The sequence below is a fragment of the Equus quagga genome, chromosome 7, assembly GCF_021613505.1.
Source record: "Equus quagga isolate Etosha38 chromosome 7, UCLA_HA_Equagga_1.0, whole genome shotgun sequence".
Lineage (NCBI taxonomy): Eukaryota > Metazoa > Chordata > Mammalia > Perissodactyla > Equidae > Equus > Equus quagga.
The window spans coordinates 24,471,138-24,493,306 of record NC_060273.1 but is presented as its reverse complement, the minus strand read 5'-3'; the positions used below and the strand labels follow the sequence as shown (position 1 = coordinate 24,493,306).

The 22,169-nt window shown below is 40.1% G+C and overlaps 1 protein-coding gene across 2 annotated transcripts in view; it reads right to left on the bottom strand.

Annotated features, from left to right (window-relative positions):
- Positions 1-561: 561 nt before the first annotated feature.
- TMEM248 (transmembrane protein 248) overlaps positions 562-22,169 on the bottom strand; it is a 44,088-nt gene continuing 22,480 nt past the window's right edge. For both annotated transcript variants that reach the window (XM_046666811.1, XM_046666810.1), the window contains exons 2-7: positions 11,034-11,210; positions 8,152-8,437; positions 6,611-6,761; positions 5,338-5,521; positions 4,054-4,197; positions 562-3,479 (exon numbers count right to left, since the gene is read on the bottom strand). In XM_046666811.1, coding sequence (XP_046522767.1) covers positions 3,459-3,479; positions 4,054-4,197; positions 5,338-5,521; positions 6,611-6,761; positions 8,152-8,437; positions 11,034-11,192 — 945 coding nt within the window. In that variant the 5' untranslated portion in view covers positions 11,193-11,210 and the 3' untranslated portion in view covers positions 562-3,458. The remainder of the gene's footprint in view (positions 3,480-4,053; positions 4,198-5,337; positions 5,522-6,610; positions 6,762-8,151; positions 8,438-11,033; positions 11,211-22,169) is intronic.

The following is a 22,169-nucleotide window of genomic DNA, read 5'->3' as shown; positions in this document are numbered from 1 at the left end:
CTCTGGTTCCTGCCGGGGAGTGAAGGAAGGTCCACAGAGCCTCTGCCCATTGGAAAAGGGAAGAATTCACACTAGTGAACACAATCTCCCTTTAAAACTAACTCTACAAAAGTAACTGTAGAGGATGCACTATCCTGGGCAAGAAGTCTAGCACATGTGGGAGGTCTGTAACTTAGAAGGCGGAGCCGGCTAGGAGACTGCTTCCGGTAACTCAGACCAAGTGCGCACAAAGGGTTTATGTAACTGAGAAAAGTACCTTTAAATCCCCATACCTGTTCAAGCGCTCCCTACTTGTCTCTATTACTTACTTCTCCGAGGCAGGATTTGGGTCAGGTCTGTGAGTACTTGTTGGTCCAATACACTAGAAGAGGTTTTGTACTCTCAGGGAAAAGACCCATGTGCTTAGTGACACCAGCTTAGTAGGAAATATTGCCCACCCCTCATCTTGCTGATAGGTGACACTTCAAAAGAACAGCTTGCAAAAAACCCTCAATTACTTTTCACGTATGTTCTTCCTTTAGAAAACACCCATCAGACTGGAGGAAACAAAGATACAGCAAATAAATTCAGATGTTTTATTCTGTAAAGCACATATGCACATAGTTCAAATACGGAAAATTAATCTGAGAGTGAATGCCATAACAGATCAGCTACTGACCATCATGCAGCAAGGTAAGTGAAATGGATCCACTGGCCCTCGCAACCCCACAGTGCCTGCAGCAGGGCTGCAGAACCAGGGTACTGAATCCCTACAGACCGCCCGAGAGGATGCAACGGAAATGGCAGGTTCCTATGACAAGAAAAACTTACAAATAGAATCAAAACTGATTCAAGTCATAGAGCGAAAGGACAAAAGGAAAAAGGAAAGAGATCAATATGATCTGAAACAATCATTTTAATAGTAAGTTGCTGACCTTTTATTGGACCTCCAGTCCAAGATGCCTGAGGATGAGCCAATGGTCCCAGCAGGGTCGCCTCTGAATGGCAAACGGGCCCTGTTCGTGATACTCTTCTAATCCTGAGGTCCCCCCGCAAGATACAGCGGAGGATCGGGCCTTGTCTGTAAATGCCCAGACAGTAATAGGTCCTCTGGACTTCCAGACACTCAGTGGAGTCTCTTCAGTTATTAGACCTCTTTTGCCCAGGCCCCAGGGCCTCTCCTCTTCCCCAGCCTTCCTTTATATACCTGACTGACTCTGGATTTCAGTTACATCTTTGAGAATTACCTATTAGGGTGGATGTTGGATTTTAAAGTGTGTGTCCTGGCCTCATGACAAGTCATACTGTCCAGGCATTTTTGCCACTTCCTTTCCTCATGCCTAACAGTGTCCTTCCTCCCTGGTTACAGATTCCAGCCACTCCCTGTAATTCAAACAAGGGTAACTAATATCAGCAAAAAAGCTGGATTGAACAAACCAGTGAAACTGACTTTCGCCTTTCTCCTTTTATGTTACTCTCCCAGTTATAAATCTATCCCTATAGTTCTGCTTCACTGGGATTTTAATAATTCAGTAGCAACTTAACCTAAAATCTGTTCTTAATGATATTGATGTTTCTAAAAGCCAAGCCAAATGGCTCTTTCTCAATCTTGTCTTGTAAGAGTCTCAAAGTCTCTAAAGAGAAAACTAAATTAACAGGTTAGCCATGCACCATGTAAGTAACTAATAATACAAAAAAACTGGATAGACAAGTATGATTACTGCACTTGAAATGTAGTAAAAGGAAGAAAGGAATATTAACATACCAAGTTACTCTTGTGATTAACAATCATTGATAAAAGCCCACAACTGTTTTCCATTCAAGAATGCCTGGGAGGGGCCAGCCCAGTGGTGTGGTGGTTAGGTTCACACAATCCACTTCAGTGGCCTGGGTTTCATGGGTTCCAATCCCAGGTGCAGACCTACACACTGCTCATCAAGCCATGCTGTGGCAGGGTCCCACATGCAAAGTGGAGAAAGACTGGCACAGATATTAGCACAGGGCCAATCTTCCTCACCAAAAAAAAAAAAGAATGCCTGGGATAAAATTTCGTTCTAGGCCAATATATTTCAGACTGCAGGACTGATTCTGATTTATAACAGACTATAGACCTGGAGTTAAGGAAAAGAAGCGCTGCCAGTCATGCCCAAGATTTTAATTGCCCTTCTGCTATAACATTGCTTGGGAGAACACAGAAGTCATTAATGACAAGTTATTAAGGCAAAGAGCTATTAAGACACAGAAAAACAGTAAGAATACAAGTAACAAGAAAGGACTGGAAAAGATAACACACGATTTTTTTAAATGAAGATAGATTAGAAAGAAAAAGGGATAAAGGAATTAGATTATAGAAATATTAAAGGAAAGAAAAACACTTTTGGTTTTCCTGACAAACGGCAAATGAGAATTGCTTTCCTTCAAATTTACAAGCATCGTTTTCATAAAGTCACTGACCTACTAGCTGCCATTTTCCTTCTGAAGATAAATTAATTGCATAAAAATAAATACAAAAAAAAAGAGAAGGAGGAGGAAAGAAAATCCACTCCCTCTTCAAAGAAAACAGGAAACCCTTTCATAACTGTTAAACCAAATCATCATTCTCTCTTCTACCATGTGCATTCCAGAAAACAGAATAACTAATTTTTACTCTACTCTAGAGCCATTTACTTAATTTTTAAGCCTTTTTGAGTGAGAAAGCTGCTTTAACTTTTATAATGGAGGGAACAATAAAGGAGAAAGACAGTGGAATATTCTGTGCCAACTCAACTCAAACAAGACCAGGTTCCTCATCATCCATGTGGAAAATGAAACTTAGATCTTTACCACGTAGGTGACTTTTAAATATTTAGCCTTTTACTCAAGATAAAAGCACAAGTCTTGTCCTAACTAGAGTAGTATTAAAATGTGACTATTTTATTTTTGTCTTCAAAAAAAACTTAGAAAGATAGATATCTTTCCTTGCAAGCAAAATGGAGAAAAGGGTATTATTGTTGTTACTATGATTATTAAGCCACAGACACATAAAATCCACAAAATAGACTGGTGGCTTTGGAAATGCAGTATCATATCAAAGGTGCAGACTGTTTTGAACGTTCTGTACATATCGGGCGGAAACAAGAACCAAAGCAGGCCTCAACCCCACCAGTAATGAAACGCCCGTGACCTTGGTAAAGACAGCATGGCCCTCTCCAATGCAGTGAGACCACAGATTCTCTCTGGCGCCACGTGGAATCATCCCACCAAGTCCACGGGTGAGGCTGAAGGGTTCTGGCTGCACCCAGTGCGAAGCACGTGCATCACTGGACCAATTTCTGAATAGATCTCTATAAATATATACAAATCAGTTACAGGCACTTGAAAAAGGTCTTTGGCTGGAATAACCCAACATCACAAGATAACGTATTCACAGAGTGTCCAGGCCCAGGCTGGGTTCAGCAGGCAACGATTATGGTTCTCTCAGAAAACAGGCAGTTGTGGGATTAGGCATCAGCCAAAGCCACCTAGAAAAAAGCAAGATGAGCAATCCAGTCACAGACCAAAGCCCAGGTAACTCAGCCCCACTAGTACCCTCACTGGGCTCGGGTCCCAACCCAAAGACCAGGGAGCCATACTGCATAGATCTATCAGGCAGGGGAATTACTAAATCCCTAAGAAAAAGTCTCACGTAGGAGGGAAAGAATAGAAATCTAAAAGTCTCCTGCAAAAAGCAGCTGATCTAATGGAACCACTCAGCTGAGATACAAAGTTAACTCTTTTGGAACCCTGCTCAGCAGTCCGTGAGATGATTTCTCAAGCTGACGAAAGTGGAGGGGAGGCAGCCTTCCAGTGTCAGTTGCTCTGCAATGGGGATTTGAGAACAATCAGTACCTTTAACCAGCTAAGACTTGGGTAATATAGTTGAAAATCCAGTATCATAATTTAGGCTGGAGGTAGACTACTTCTGATAAAAAGATAGGAACTGATTTCTCTGAAGGAAAGATACCACCCACAATAAATGGAATAAGGACTAACTGGGACTTTCTGCATAGAGAGATCTCTAGCAAAATGCTGGGCCAGACCCCCTCCACTGCTCACCTTCTCAGGACAAAATTCAGGATTGCTCTGACGCAATTTGCTGGGTCTGCCTTTGATAACAGCATAGCAAAACATAGTTATCACCATCACAAAGAGGAAGTAACTGGTGTGCATGAGATGCAAATTTATTAATGAACGGTCATCCTAAATAAAGAAAATAAACCAAAAACATCTGCATTGAGTTACTGAAAGATCTTAATGCTACATTTCTGGAAACAGGGTTCACAACCTCCAGACTCGCCTCAACTACAATTCTTAAACGGGAACAGGCGGCTTCCCCTTTTGTCTTGTAAACTATGAAAACTGGATCTCATCAGGCGAAGACATGGTGTTCCTGAGACCACCCACTCCTTCCTAAAGCAGCCCTCTGCCCTGGCTTCTGCACCCCACACTGCCCGAACCCCTCTCCCACAGGTCTCCTCCCCTGAGAAGCTTCCAGAGACGCAGAGTCTTTAACCCCTAATCTTCTCTTACATCCTTTGACAGCCCTCAAGTTGCATGGCTGACAGTCCAAGCCTGTGTTTCCAACTCCTTGTCACCCGCCCTCCCCCCAGGAAGGCCTCTGCACATCACCTCTCCCTGGAGGTAGCTTCCTTCCTTCTGCCTTCTTCTCACTTTTACAAGTCCCTGGCTGAAAACGTTGAGCTCACTCAAATGCCCCCAGCCTACCAATTTCCACAACTTGATAAAAATGAGACATAAGAAAAAAGGACCAGGCAAAAAGAAATCTACCTAACATATACTGACAGGAAGAAAAGTACGAGCATTTACCAAAAATCAGTGCAGTCTTTTAAAAATGGGCTCAAGTCTAAGCGGGAAGCTAAACGAGCATATTACCCCACAGTCTAGATTACTGTGTCTTCCTCTCTTTGCCTCTTTAAGTATAATCCCATATAGCCCTCAATATCCGCCAAAGATTCATCTCCTCTGATTTATGTCGAACTTTCTGAATTCCAAAGCTCATACTGACACTAGCCCAATACTGCCCTGTGAGTGTCTGTGTGCATGAGTAACACTGTGCAAGCATCTCTTGTCACTCCCACGAGTCAGGCACACCACAGCTGCTCAATGACAACTGCTGCTGAACAAAATGGAAAACCAAGAACAAAAGCAGGGTATTCTTAACCAAAAGGTGGTATGTTTTTCCAAGTCTCCACCACCACTCCACTTAGTCTCCCAACCCAGCTAGAAATCTAGAATGGCAGAGGCTGAGCTAACCCAAGGAGGTAAACAGGGCCTCCTCAGTTCCCGGGGACAAACACACACACAATTTTTCTTACTTACATCTGGAACAATAACTGTAAGCTTGGGATTTAAAGCATGATAGACTTTTCCAATGGCCCCCTTATAACACCAGAAAGGATTGTAATCTTGAGCATATTTTGTGTTGACATCTCTGGCAGTTGTGAAGATCTTGTACCAGAGCGTGGCATTGCTGTATGTGTCAGGAACACAGTGCGGTGGCTGTCTGCAGGGGAAGAGAGGGACAGACACATGCTCAGTGGCCTGAGACATTTACTTGTGTCTCCCCCAAGGTCCCTGTCATAACACTGAGCATAGCCACATGTGTGGAAAGGAGAAATAAGAGACATACATGCTTCTTGAGATAAATATCACTATGTTTTTAGTTCAGGGATTTTTTTTTTTTAAATTAACAATAACACTATAAGCAATAGGCATCTGACATTTAGGCTTTGGGTGTCATATTTTTGCCTTTGGAATTCAACCCACAGTCCCCTCGCATACGATGTGGCCAAAGAGGGACCTGCTCCTTTTAAGCCTATTTTCTCAAATTATCTAAATTCTTAGTTATAACTGGAAGTTTTACATAGAAACTTCTCCATCAGATATAACAACCAACAGCAAATAAGGTTTGACTTATCTGATCTTGTCCTAAAAACCTCCAAATGTCTAAAATAGAGAAATCCTGGGATAATTATTATTTTAAAAGGATTCACCACAGAATTCTTTTAAATAGGCTACACCTTGCGTATTTCATGTATCTATAGATCATTATGTCCTTTATAGAAAAAGAAGAGGCAAAAAAAAAACCCTTAAAGGCCAAGCAATAACATTGATGGCTGCTCAAAAAATATGAAGCAAAAGCTTCACAATTAGTAACTGTTTCATAGAAAATAAGGTTTAATTTATGCTCTCAATTTAAAAAATAACTCTTTCTAGATAATGGAGATGAACAAAACCTTTCTCTTTCAGAAGCCTTAATTATGCATCATTCTGGTCATAGGATCAGCTCTTACTTATCTTTTCTGTGACGTGCTGCTTCCAGTGATGGGAAAGGCAGCCTACGAACATGCAACAACAGCCACATGCTTTTACTACCTGAGTGAAGCACTCATTTTCTAGTATTTATATGTAGAAGCTCCACCTTTAGAATTCCAGATTTAACTCAAATAACCCTTTAGACAAGTCTGAGGAGTGGCAGTTCCACAAAGTACAATGCAAGCCATCCTGCGAATCTGCTGCTGAAGCATCCCAGTCATATTCACGCTAAACGGAGCTTCTCACACACAGCTACTGGGCTCAGGAGACCACTTACACGGTGACGGGGAACACACCAGGATTGGCTGTGAGGGTCATGCAGGCTGTGAACACCACCTGCTCACAGTGACCATGAAGGGCACAGTCGTCTGAGCTCCAAGCTGCAGGCAGGGTAAAGGTAATGTTTATCTCCTCGTGGGCTTCCCTGCCTATGAAAGAGAAATCGTTTTGGTTTTTTTTTTTGTAATTAAAGGTAAGAACTCATGTATTTATTATTCTCTGGGATTTGAATGAATCCTGAAATCAAACCCACTCAGGAATCACCCATTAGCCCACAGAAGCAGGATATCTGCCTTTGTGAGATCTCTGAGCCAGACTCTGAGCCTGCTGACCTAGTAGAGCCACAAAATGGCAAAGGGAGAGCAACCACTTTCAGCCAGCACCTGCAAAGGCCAGGCAAGAGCCCCGGCAGCGCCCAAGTCAGAAGGCTGGGGGCCGGGTGAGTTATCACCACCACTGCTTCAGCATTTGTACAGCATTCTTACCGTTTCAAACTGCTTTTATATGTATTGTCTCACTTAAAATCTACCCTTATCCCAAAAACATGAGCAAAGAAGTGTTACTGTTGCCCTTTTACATATGAGTAGATTGAGGTTGAGGGTCTACCAGACCTAAGAAAGGTCACGGGACCAGTAAGTGGTGAAGCTTAAATGAAAACCAAGGTATTATAACACCAGAGCAGAAGGAGGTCCACTCACTACATGGAAAACCCAGAAGTCGCCCTTAGCCTTACTACCATGGGAATAGCTCTCGCCTGTAACAGCCAAGAGGAGGCTGGCAGACACTCCCAAGTTTCTATGAGGAGTTTAAAGGGCTCTTGGTAACCAAAGAACCCAAGACTATTCTTCCAAGGCCCAGGTCTCTGGCCTAAAGCCTTTCCAGGTTCCCTTACTTTGTCAACCTTCTCCTAAATCACTTACAGTCTCTAACAGGTTTAGTACTGCTCAAAGGGCAGTGCTCAAGGTTTTGAGAGATGTTTATTTTTAGTATTATTTAACAAGCACTTATATAGCATATCCACTGTACCAGGAACTACTCTAAGTGCTTGATAAATATGAACTCCCATTATCCTACTCTCTTCCAGAATCCCAATATTCCAAAGGAAAGAGACCAGATCTTAGGCTTTTTCTAGTTCTTTCCAGTAGCTAGCACAGTGTTAAGCTAATAGTGGGCATTCAAAAATCTGTAAACTAACAGCAATATTTGTAGTGTGTATTGAAAACTCCAACATGATAAACCTGAATAAAAATTTTATGTTTGTAAATATTAAGACCAGAAATAGGCCTTATAGTTTCTTCCTAGTTTCTCATTCTTATAGGCTTTTATTGAGAGCCTACTGTGTACAAAGCACTTTATTAACTAAATATATAGTAGAAATGGTTCCTTCTTGACTTCATTTAGTTCAAACTCAACAAAAGGGGAGACACATGCAAAAATAAAAAATAGTCTCATGAGTATAACCATACACTGCTAATACTCTGTCTTGTAATAGTTGTTGCCTGAGAAAGTCTGAAAGGAAACTGACAAACACTCACATACCTGAAAGTCCAATCTGATGCCCTAAAATGGTTGAGTACAGATGGGTGACATTGCGAGAGTACCCTCCAAAGGGTTTGAGTGGGTCCAGGGTTAGGGTGATTGCAACTGAGATGTTAACTGGGCCTGAGTCTTCCAGGGCCTGTGGGGACTGGGTGGACACTCTGGCCGGTCCGCTGGTCATTGTGCTTTCCGGAGTTGTGGTGTCATTTGTGAGATGCTTTAATGTTTCATTCTCTGATACACACAAGTCCAAATCATTAAACCGTAGCAGAAAAGTATTCCAATCCTTCAGTAAAATGAAATGGAGAGAAACAAGTGTAAGTGGTCTGAAAGTGCTGTCACTTCAGCCATATAGCCATGACCCTAAGTGGGGCATCACACCACAATGGGAAAACTACACTTCAGAGTCAATCATTTAAAGTAACAATGACAATACAGCCATCAGCCTCTCGCACTAGCATAGCAGTGTGGTTTCCCAAACCACTCTCATATTCATAATCTAAAATGTAAACACTTCATTGGCATGAGAGATTAAATATGCTGTGAGACTAAACCAACTTATTCAAGAAAACGTAAAAACCGTAACAGTGTATTATAGTTACAGAAAATAATCTAATCTCAGAATCAAATTAATCCAAACTCATTTAGCAGTTACAATTAGTTATTTTCTTAAAAAATAAGGCTGCCTTAAAATAATTCCTCAAAAGGTAATTCTATACATCTTGTTTTCTTTCTCTAGAACGCAAAACCGCAGTACACACTAAGGCATATGTGGTACTTTCTCCCCCTCATCACAGATTTTGGATGCCACCTTAGAACAGGAAGAATTTCAAGAGGAAGGAGAAAATCTACACCCTGGACTGACAACGGTTAAATCATAAGCAGTTTTTAACAACACATACAGCCAATTATTTCCTGGTTAAACTGATGCCAACATAGTAAAGTACCCACCAGGGTCTGTTTTAATTTTAGCAGAAACCCAAAGATGAACTCAAGCCGAAACAGCAATGATAAACCTAACCTAGGCTGTTACGTCTAACTTCTTTCTCTCAAGCAACATTAGTCTACAAAAAGTTGCAAATGTGAAGACAAACCAAGTTTACACTTTCGATTATTATAACACTAGCGTTAATTAAAAATGCCAACAGAGCAATCCCCAGGCAGTTGAGCAAGTCTACCTTTCTAGCGTCAGCATATCAGTGTATGGCCTTCAGTAAGACTGCAACTGAACTACATTTTCCCTAACATCTACAAACTCAGCAGACCATTCAAGAACATTAGGGCTGAAAACGAACGTTCCAGTCTCATCCTTTCATATTCTAGACATAAAGAAATTGAGGCCCAGAGCAAATTAGGGACTCTCTAATTCCACAGTTGAAGGCAGAATCAGGATTAAGTTTTCTGATTCACATGCCAAAACTCTTCCCATATACCCGGGATCCTTATTTGAAAATGAAATCACTAAATTAATCACAACCGAAGTTCTGCAGCATCTTGGCATTGCTCTTCTGTAGAGCTCAAGTCAATTTTGGACAGTCTGCCAAAGCCAATGTCAGTCCCCATTTTGATTACTAAGGGCTAATTATCCAAGCTACATCCTAAACATTGGCCTTGGCCAAGTGTCGAACATGGAGCTCTGAGGGAAAGCAATGCCAGGATGCTGCAGAGCTTTGGTTGTGACTGGAATGGTCATTTTAAGCCCTAACGTGGGTGCAGCCTGTTTGCACAACCTTTAAAGACTCAGGCAGGGTCATAAAAGGGAGAATTAAGCCAGCCAGTACGTCTCTTGGTTAAGAAACTCTCTGAAAGGGTTCCATGGTAGAAATAACTAAAGCTTGTTATTTTAACTGTTAGAGAGTTCAAGTGTGAAGGTGGGGCCTCCTCCCAAGAGCATCTATGATCAGGAATCCCAGGGAGCTCAAGAGAAAGCCACTATCCCCGTTACACTGCATAGAACTCTCCTCTCCCACACAAGGCACAGACAACGCGACAACAAAGTCATTTCAATCCCTACTCTCATTCCCACTCCCATCAAGGAACATATCCAAGAGGAAAAAGTGTAAGACAGGCCTCAAGGATCTACCAAGACAGGAACTAGTTTGTCCTAAATGAAACCTTATCTACCAGTAAATTCACTATATCACTAATTCAGCATAATTTCTAACGTAAATTTATTAATAGGTATATTGACATTCACCTTTATTAAACAGAAATTATTAACTTTTAACTGTTTTCTGATATGTAAAAATACACATCTTATAAAATCTGCATTGAGTGTTCTATTACGCCTAGACTAAGGATTAAAGAGCAAAGCCCTAATAATTTATTTATATTGACCAAAATGTAAAATCCAGAAGGCAAGTTTGTAGATAACTGAAGTTTTCCTTGATTAAAAAAAAAAAGACATATATTTGGAAATAAGATCCCGCTTTCTAATTTCTTTCAGATCTCTTCTTATTCAATGAAAAAGCTATTAGTAGAGCCGATAAAACTTCACCATGATATGTGGCTTTAAAATAACAAACGTTTACTTTTTAAAAATTGTAATGAACTAATTTAACGCAAATATCAAAGAAGCTAGTTCTATAGCTTCTTGACACAAACATTTTACAAATATATTCTCCAAAATACACGTTTCTTTGCTGAAACAGTCTAACTGAAACTGGGAGCATTATTTAAATTAATAACTATCTGACTAGATATTTCCTAACAAAGAGAGTCACAGGGAGAAGGAAGACAGAGAACTCTGAATAGATACTGATCTTTCTTACTGGGATAAAAAAAGTCACAACCAAAGAAAAGTATGTGGAGAGCCCAAAGGTGTTTTCCCACTCTATAAGGTCCAGCCAACTTGAGAAAAAAACTTAGAATGTATACTATACCTCTGTCATTTCCGGTGACTTAATCTCCTTGATTTTGAAGAAATAGCCCAAGGTCAGAAAAGCTATTGCCATGGCGCTTACACTGATCATAAAGACCACCAGGGGAGGCCGACTGCTGATGTACAGCTTCAGGTTCTCCAGGGGGTTGATGCTGAACATTATTCTGATCAGCTCCACCTGAAAGGAAGTAATCAGAAAACTCACGGACTGACTTGCCGAAAGAAAACCTATGATTCTCACTTTTACTTCCTTTAATGGTGTTGAGGGGGTGAGGGGGTCACTCATTACTGAACCTCAGAAGTGTTTGATCATAAATCCATCCAAAAGACTAGAAGGAAAAAACACTAAATGTTAACTGTCATTATTTCCAAAGGGTAAGATCTTGAAAGATATGCATTCTCTCTTTTGGTATGAATCTTCTAATTATTCCATAGTGAATATGCTACTTCCGTATCACTTAAGAAAATCTTTAAGTAGGTTAGTAATATGACACAAATATATGCCAACACATAAGAAAATAAACTGAGGACGCTCTCATTTCCTACTAGTGAGAAGCTGAATTCCATTTATTCAACATTCTGTCTTGTTCACTGCCATATTCATGCCCATCCCAGCACCTGGCACAGAATAGGCACTCAATAAATATTGAATTTTATCACTCCTCTACTTAAAACCCTTCTAAGGCTTCCCACTAGACCTAGGATGAGGTCAGTGACAGCTCCCTGTCACAGCCCACAGGGTTTCATGATCCAGACGCCCTGCCAATCTCAATGACTGTATCTCTACCAACTTCGCCCTCTCCCTCACTGGGCTCTGGCCACACTGGCCTTTCTATTTTTGAAGATCAGCTTGTCAATTTCTGCAAGGCAGTTAGCTAAGATTCTGAGAGGGATTACACTGAATCTATAGATCAGTCTGGAGAGTACTGCCACGTTAACAATACTGTCTTCCAGTCCGTGAACCTCGGATGCCTCTCCGTTTATTTAGGTTTTCTTTATTCTGACAATGTTTTGCAGTTTTCAAAGTATATGGTTTGCAGTTCTTTTGCTAAATTTATTTCTAAGTATTTTACTCTTTTTGGAAATTTTTTTTTTTTAAAGATTGGCACCTGAGCTAAACTGTTGCCAATCTTCTTCTTTTTTTTTTTTTTTCCTGCTTTAACTTCCCAAACCCCCCTCTACATAGTTGTATATCTTAGTTGCAGGTCCTTCTAGTTGTGGGATGCGGGACACCGCCTCAACGTAGCCTGACGAGCAGTGCCATGTCCGCGCCCAGGATCCCAACCCTGGGCCGCCGCAGCAGAGCACGCAAACTTAACCACTCGGCTACGGAGCCGGCCCCTCTTTTTGGAATTTTTAAATTAATACATGTCTGAAGGTGTTTACCTATGCCTGGAAAGATTTCCCCCCAAATTTCCATATGTTTGCTCTTATAATACAGGTCTCCAGGTAGTAGCTCCTCAGAGAGGCCTTCCCTGACCACCCTCAGCCCCTAGTCTCTCAGTACATGCTTTACCTCCTTCACACTGTTTAGTGCCAGTCAAGAGTACAACTAATTTTCTACTTGTTTATTGTCTATTAACCCGCACTGCGAGCTCCAGGAAAGCCGAGATTTGGCCAGTCTGCTTCACTGCGATAGCCCTGGCCACGGGTCCCCAGAACAGTACCTGACACACAATGAGCACTTATATGAGCAGACTTACCACAACACTAAAAAACCCAATCAAAACAATCAGTACTAGCTTTTAAATTTTAGAGAGAAAAAGAGGCATCAAGAGCCCCTAAGAACTAACAGCAACCACTCGTAATAAGCCAGGCTGTGTACTTGTCTGTCCTTACAAGAGTCCTTGGAGATGGGAAATAATATCCTTTCCACTCTCCCCAGAGGCAACCCCAGTTCTTAAATGGGCAAGCACCACTATCCATGCATGTTTTGTGTACTTTTACTACATGTGGATATATAAACAGATATAATTACTGACATTGCATTTGAAAACATGGTAGAAATAATATTTAGTATATATCTTTGTGCTATTTTTGCTTGACATTCTGAGATTTATCTCTGTGGACCTATTCCATTGAACTGTACAGCACACAACTGTGTTACAGTTGGGTTATCCCAGGCTGAGGAGCCCAGCTAGGTTCTTCCTACTGTCTCACAAAAGGCACTGCAGCAGGCACAAGAGTGGCTCTAGCACAACTAGGTCACAGGGTAGGCCCCCATGCAACCTGACTTTCTCTTGTCAGACCATTCTCCAAGGAAGCCGTATCAATTTACACTTTCCCCAGCAATGAAAGGGCTCCCTCCATTTCCCAACGTTTGTGCCAACACTTGATATTCTAAGGCAGTCTTGTTTACTAGAACCAACAAGATGGATGTAAAATTGTATCTCACCATTATTTTAAATTGCACCTCTCTGAAACTGAGCATCTTTCCACTTCTTTGTCGGCCATTTGGGTTCTTCCTAGGTGAACTGCCTGAATCTTTGGCCATCTACTAGTAGGATGTTTGTCAATTTCTTATTAATGTTTAGGAGTTCTTTTTCTATTCTGGATGGTGAGCCTTTTCCAACTTTATATATATATATAGCTGTATATAACTACTCCAAGTCTGTGGATTTTCTTTAATATGGTTTATGGTATCTTTTGCCATACAAAAGGTTCCTGATTTGTTTAAAGCTTTACTGAAATATAATTCAAATACCATACAATTCACTCATTTAAAGTACACAATTCAATTCACAGAATTGGGCAACCATCACTATTAACCAATTTTCAAACATTTTCATCATCTCATGAAGAAACTTCATACCTTTTAGCTGTAACCTCCTATTCCCCCCAGCCCTAAGGCAACCACTAACATACCTTGTGTCTACAGATTTGCCCATTCTGGACATTTTAAGTAAGTGGAATTATAGGTGGTCTTTTATGAATGACTTCTTTCGCTCAGTATAATGTTTTCAAGGTCTATCCAGTGCATGTATGCATGTATCAGTACTTGGTTCCGTTTTATTGCAAAAAATATTCCATTGTATGAAATGTTTTATTTATTCATAAACATTTTACTTACCCATTTATTAGCTGAAGGACATTTGAGTTTCCACTTTTTAGCTATTGTGACTACTGCTGCTATGAACATGTGTGTGTATGGTTTTGTGTAGACATATCTTTTCATTTCTCTTGGCTCTATCTGTCCTATAAATACCTAGGTGTGGCATTGCTGGGTCATGTGGTAACCATATGTTTAACCTTTTGAGGACCTGCCAGATCATTTTCCAAAGCAACTGCCCTATTCTGCATTATCAATAGCAGTGTAAGGAGAGTTTCCAATTTCTCCACAACCTCACCAACACTTGTTATTATCTGACTTTTTTATTCTAGCCATCCTGGTGTGTGTGGGGCAGTGTTTCTCTGCAGGTTTGGTTTGCATTTCCTTGATAGCTGTAAGTTCTTGATTTTAATATATTCAAATTTATCAACGTTTTCCTTTTATGATTGTATGTGTATTATTTAAGAATTCCTTTCTCTATCTTTATATGTCATAAGATTTTATTTTTCTCTATAAGTTTTATAGTTTTACTTTTGACTTTTAGTCTTTCGTTTACTTGGAATTGATTTAGGAGTGCAGAATCAGGTAGGTTTCTTGTTTAGTATTTCCCTACATAGGTGGCCAATTGTCCAATACCACTTACTGAATATGGTTTTGCATTGAACATGGATTTCCCACAGATTTGTAATGCTATCTTTCACATATAACAAGCTCCCACACATATGTAGGTTTGTTTCTAGGCTCTTACTTGTGCTCCACCACTATATCTCTCTCCCTACCTCAATACCATGCTGTTTTAAATCTTTCTATCTACAACAAGAAGTCTACCATTTTATTTGATTCAAAATTGCCGTGCCTATTTTTGGCTCTTTACTCTGCCCTTTATGAATTTTAGGTTCCAATTGTATAGTTCCCAGAAAAATCCTGTTGAGATTTAAACCGAAATTACAGCAAATGTACTATTACTTCGGGAAAGAAATAACATTTTTACAACACTGTGTTTCCTAACCTGTGAAAACAGTATCTCTCTCTCCATCTACTTGGGTCCACTTTTTTTTTTTCAATAATTTTTTAAAACTTTCTGTTACATATCTTGTTAGATTGATTCAAAGACATACTAACTTATGCAGCTATCACTGATATTATCTTCAAAATAGTACATTTTCAGGCATCTCATCAAGGTGGCGGCATAGGTGGACTCTGAACTCATCACCTCCCACAAACACAACCAGGTTACAACTATTTTTGGAAAAATTACCATGGATAGAAAACTGAAAACTGGATGAAAAGAACCCCCACAACAAGGGACAATCCTGACTAAGGCAAAAGAGGCAGAAATTCCTTCTGGAGACAAAAAAGCCACCTTCAGGAGCAGGAGAGTTTCTCAGCCAGCCAGGTGGGAGCCATCCCTAAGGTACATAGCCCTCCCTGGAGAAGTGAGGCACTAGCGGGGGCTGATACTACTATAAGCATCCTTCAGACTCACCACAACTAAGACGAGGGTCTTACTATCTGGCTTTGCTGACCATTAATGGCAGCAGGGAATACCCCTAGAAAAGCTATCGGACAAAAGCCAAAAAGACCCAGGTCTTAAAGGGCCCAGGCACAAACTCACCCGTCTCAGCAACCTAAAATCACCAGAAAGAAGGCTGACTGTCCTTTGGTGAAAAGAGACTCACCCGGTAGGCTCTGCATGCATCTCGGTGAGAAGAGAGACCTCTCCAGAGACTGAAACATTGGTGGTGGCCATTGTTGTCACCTAGTCCAGGAGTGCTGACACAGACAGGCAGACACCATTGAAGCTCTTCCCCTAGCCTGTTATCCCAGGGGTCTGCCACACCCACTCAAGTGCAGATTTAACCTAGTTGAGCCAGAGCAGGCAGCCTGCCCTAGGGACCGGCCCCACCTAACAGCAAGCCCTCAGGCAACTTGTCGGCCTGCATTGACTCAGTGCCTTGATCCTCTACAGGCAGGCAAGTGTGTCCACCTCTGTGGGGCAGGGCCTGTGTGAGAACCAGGACAACTGTGGGGGGCACTGGTGGAGAGGTGAGGGCCTCTGCAGTGGGGCGTTGGGTTACACTCCAGAGGGTTGGGAAGTGTGCATGGACCAGGACTGTGTTGACAGTGTGTGTGGTCCTGTCGGGGGGGTGAGGCTTATCAGTGGCAGAAGACCTGTGCTTCACAAATACCCATAAAAAGGATCAGCCCCACCTCCCAAAGCCTGAAACAATTGAGTGCTCCCGTGCCTAGGGCCAGCCCCACTCAGGTGTACTCCTAAGAGAACTGACAACAGCCTTATAGGCCTGATGCCTATAGCAACTGTAAAGCCCTGAGCCTAGCAACCAGCTACACTGGGTACCTGCCCAATTAAGAGGAAAACTGCAACAGGAGTGTGCTGTTAGACCTTGTAGCCAACGGTGCTGAGGCTCCCCAAACCAGATTTACAAACAGCAGGCCAGGGAAGGAAAGACTATACTCCCTGGGTACCTGCATTAAGAGCAACCCTGCCACAGCAGAAGGACACAAGTAGCCCACAAAGGGGTCACTCCTGCATCATTTGGACTGCTGACAAGAGGAAAGCACACTGCTGGGCCTCAAAAGGGATCTCTTACATAAGGCCACTTCTCCAAGATCAGGAGACAAAGCCAACTCACCTAATACATAAGCAGAGAGAAAGAGGCATAATGAGGAGACAAAGGAATACATTCCAAACAAGGCAACAGGACAAAACCCCAGAAAGTACTAAATGAAACAGAAATAAGTGCTCTATCTGACAAAGAGTTCAAACAAAAAATCATAATGATGCTCACAGGTATTGGGAGAAAACTGGATGAATACAGTGTGCTCATGAATAATGAATTGCAAAATATAAGAAAAGAAACAATCAGAAATGAAGAATACAATACTAGAAATGAAAAATTCACTAGAAGGACTCAATAGCAGAGTGGAGAATACAGAAGAATGGATCAGCAAGCTAGACGAAAGACTAGAGAAAAATCACCCAACCTGAAGAGATAAAAGAAGAAAGAATTAGACAGAATGAGAACAGTCTAAGGTAACTCTGGGACAATATCAAGCACACTAACATTCGTATTACAGGTGTCCCAGAAGGAGAAGAGAGAGACAAAGGAGCAGAAAATCTATTTGAAGAAATAATAGCTGAAATTTTTCCTAACCTAAGGAAACAAACAGACATCCAAGTACAGGAAGCACAGAGAGCTCCAAACGAAATAAGCCCAAAGGCCCAGACCAAGACACATAATAATTAAAATGCCCAAAATTAAAGATACAGAGAGACTCCTAGAAGCAGCAAGAGAAAGACAACAATTGACATACAAAGGAAAGGCCATAAGGCTATCAGTGGACTTCTCAGCTGAAACCCTAAAGGCAAGAAGAGAATGGCATGACATATTTAAAGTGCTAAAAGGAAAAAACCTATAGCCAAGAATACTCTATCCATCAAGGTTGTCATTCAGAATGAAAGGAAAGATAAAGAGCTTCCCAGACAAGCAAAAATTAAAGGAGTTTATCACCAAGAAACCAGTTCTATGAGAAATGCTAAAGGGACTCATTTAAGTGGGAAAGCAATGACCACAAATAGAGATAAGAAAATTATCCAAAAAAATCAGGCAATAAAATCAGTGGTAGAGGTAAAAATATAGTAAAGGTAGCAGACCAACACCTGTGAAGATAATATGAAGGTAGAAAACAAAACTACTAAAATTATCTACTTCAGTGATAAGAGGGTAATGGACAGACACACACAAAACAAGAGATTAGATGTGATTTCAAAAATATAAAATGTAGGAGGAGGGGAGTAAAACAGTAGAGCTTTTAGAAAGAGGTCAAGCTAAAGAGACTATCAACTCAATATAGATTGCTATATATGTAGAATATTATTTAGGATTCTCATGGTAATCACAAATCAGAAACCTATAGTAAGCAAGCAAATAAGTAAGACAAAAGTAAGCAAACATATTACTAAAGAACACCATCAAACCAGAAGGGAAGAGAGCAAGAGAAAAAGAAAGGAACAGAGAAGAACTACTAAAACACCCAGAAAAAAAAAATTAACAAAATGGCAATAAATACATATTTATCAATAGCTACTTTAAAATGTCAATGGACTAAATGCTCCAATCAAAAGGCCTACGGTGGCCTTATGGATAAAAAAAGAAGACCCACTTCTGACCTAAAGACACTCACAAACTGAAAGTGAAAGGATGGAAAAACATATTCCATGCAAATGGCAAAGAAAAGAAAGTGGGGGTAACAATACTTATATCAGACAAAAGAAACTTTAAAACAAAAGCTGTAACAAGAGACAAAGAAGGGCACTACATAATGATAAAGGGAACAATCCAACAAGAAGATATAACACTTGTAAATATCTATGCACTCAACATACAAGCAGCTAAATACATAAAACAATTATTAACAGACATAAAAGGAGAAATAGACAGTAACACAATAATAGTAGGGAACTTTAACACTCCATTTATGCCAACGGATAGATGATCCAAACAGAAGATCAACAAGGAAGCACTGGCCTTAAATGACACATTTGACCAGATGGACTTAGTAGATATACATAGAACATTCTATCCAAAAACCACAGAATACATTCTTTTTGAACACACATGGAGCATTCTCCAGGACTGATCACCTATTAGGCCACAAAACAAGTCTCAATAAATTTAAGAAGACTGAAATAATACCATGAATCTTTTCTGACCACAAAGGTATGAAACTAGAAATCAATCAACTACACGAAGAAAATTTAAAAAGCCACAAAAATGTGGAGATTAAACAAAATGCTACTGAACAACGATTGGGTCAATGAAGAAATCAAAGGAGAAATCAAGAAATTCCTGGAGACAAATGAAAATTAATATATGACATGCCAAAACCTATGGGATACAGCAAAAGTGGTTCTAAGAGGGAAGTTTATAGCAATTCAGGCCTACCTCAACAAAGAAGAGAAATCTCAAATAAACAATCTAACAGTGCATTTAAAGGTACTGGAAAAAGAAGAACAAAGCCCAAAATCAGCAGTAGGAAGGAAATAATAAAAATCAAAGCAGAAATAAATGAAATAGAGACTAAAAAAACAATAGAAAAAATTAATGAAACCAATAGCTGGTTCTTTGAAAAGACAAACAAAATTGACAAACCCTTAGCTAGACTCACCAAGAAAAAAAGAGAGAAGGCTCAAATAAGTAAAATCAGAAATGAAAGAGGAGAAATTACAATGGACAACCTCAGAAATACAAAAGATAGTAAGAGTATACTGTGAAAAGCTACATGCCAACAAATTAGATAATCTAGAAGAAATGGGTAAATTCTTAGAAACATACAACCTTCCAAAACTGGACCAAGAAGTAGAGAATTTGAATAGACCAATCACCAGTAACCAGATCGAAACAGTAATCAAAAACCTCCCAAAAAAGCAAAGTCCAGGACCAGATGGCTTCCCTAGTGAATTCTATCAAACATTCAAAGACTTAATATCTATCCTTCTCAAACTCTTCCAAAATATTGAAGCATAGGGAAGGCTTCCTGACTCATTCTATGAAGCCAAGATTATCCTGATACCAAAACCAGACAAGGACAACACAAAAAAAGAAAATTACAGGCCAATATCACTGATGAACATCAATCCAAAAATCCTTGACAAAATACTGCCAAATCTAATACAATACATTAAAAAGATCATACATCATGATCAAGTGGGTTTCATTCCAGGGACGCAGGGATGGTTCAACATCCACAAATCTATCAATGTGATACACTACATTAACAAAGTGAAGAATAAAAATCACATGGTCATCTCAATAAATGCAGACAAAGCATTTGACAAGATACAGCATCCATTTATGATAAAAACTCTAAAATAGGTATAGAAGGAAAATACCTCAACACAATAAAGGCCATATATGACAAACCCACAGCAAGTATCATTCTCAACAAAGAAAAACTGAAAGCCATCCCTTTAAGAACAGGAAACAGACAAGGATGCCCACTTTCACCACTCTTATTTAACATAGTATTTGAAGTCCTAGCCAGAGCAATCAGGCAAGAAGAAGAAATAAAAGAGAGCCATATTGGAAAAGAAAAGGTGAAACTGTCACTCTATGCAAGATGATGTGATTTTATATACAAATAACTCTAAAGAACCCACTAAAAAACTTTAATAATAAATGAATACAGTCAAGTTGCAGGATACAAAATCAACATACAAAAATCGGTTGTATTTCTACACACTAATAACGAAGTAGCAGAAAGAGAAATTAAGAATGTAACCCCATTTACAATTGCGACAAAAAGAATAAAATACCTAAGAATAAACTTAACCAAAGAGATGGGAGATCCGTACACCAAAAACTAGAAAACATTGTTGAAAGAAATCGAAGGAGATACAAAGAAATGGAAAGATATTCTGTGCTCTTATATCGGAAGAATTAACATAGTTAAAATGTCCATACTTCCTAAAGCAATCTATAGATTCAATGCTATCCCTATCAAAGTTCGAACAACATTTTTCACAGAAACTGGACAAAGAATCCTAAAATTTATATGGAACAACAAAAGACCTCGAATAGCCAAAGGATTCCTGAGAAAAAAGAACAAAGCTGGAGGTACCACACTCCCTGATTTCAAAATATACTACAAAGCTATAGTAACCAAAACAGCATGGTACTGGTACAAAACCAGACACACAGATCAATGGAACAGAACTGGGAGCCCAGAAATAACCACACATTTATGGACAGCTAATATTCAACAAGAGAGCCAAGAGCATACAATGGAGAAAAGAGAGTCTTTTCAATAAGTGCTGCTGGGAAAACTAGATAGCCATACACAAAAGAATGAACGTAGACCATTATCTTACACCATGCACAAAAATTAACTCAAAATGGATTAAAGACTTGAATCTAAGACCTGAAACCATGAAACTTCCAGAAGAAAACACAGGCAGTACGCTCTTTGACATCAGTCTTAGCAGCATATTTTCAAGTACCATGTCTGACGGGTAAAATAAGCAAAAGAAAAAATGAACAAATGGGACTACATCAAACTAAAATGCTTCTGGGGGGCTGGCCCTGTGACCGAGCGGTTAAGTTCACGTGCTCCACTTCAGTGGCCCAGGGTTTCGCTAGTTCCAATCCTGGGTGTGGACATGGCACTGCTCGTTAGGCCATGCTGAGAAAGCGTTCCACATGCCACAACTAGAAGGACCCACAACTAAAAAATATACAACTATGTACTGGGGGGATTTGGGCGGGGGGACAAAAAAAAGAAGACTGACAACAGTTAGCTCAGGTGCCAATCTTTAAAAAAAAAAAAAAAACTAAAAAGCTGCTGCACAGCAAAGGAAACCATCAACAAAAAGAAAAGACAAGCTAACAATCAGAAGATATTTCCAAACCATATATAGATAAGGGGTTAACATCCAAAATATACAAAGAACTCATACATCAACAACAAAAAAAGCAACAACCCAATTAAAAAGGCCAACAGGCATATGAAAAGACGTTCAACATTGTTAGCTATCAGGGAAATGAAAATCAAAACTACAATGAGATATCACCTCACTCCTGTCAGAATGGCTATAGTTAACAAGACAGGAAGCAACAAGTGTTGGAGAGGATGTGGAGAGAAGGGAACTCTCATATGCTGCTAGTGGGAGTGCAAACTGGTGCAGCCACTATGGAAAGCAGTATGGAGTATCCTCAGAAAATTAAGAATAGATCTACCATATGATCCAGCTATTCCACTGCTGGGTATTTATCCAAAGAACTTGAAAACACAAATGTGTAAAGATACATGCACCCTTATGTTCACTGCAGCATTGTTCACAATAGCCAAGACTTGGAAGCAACCTAGGTGCCCATCAAAGGACGAATGGATAAAGAAGATGTGGTATATATACACAATGGAATACTACTCAGCCATAAGAAATTATGAAATCCAGCCATTTGTGACAACATGGATGGACCCTGAGGGTATTATGCTAAGCGAAATAAGTCAGAGGGAGAAAGTCACATACTGTATGATCTCACTCATAAGTAGAAGATAAAAACGACA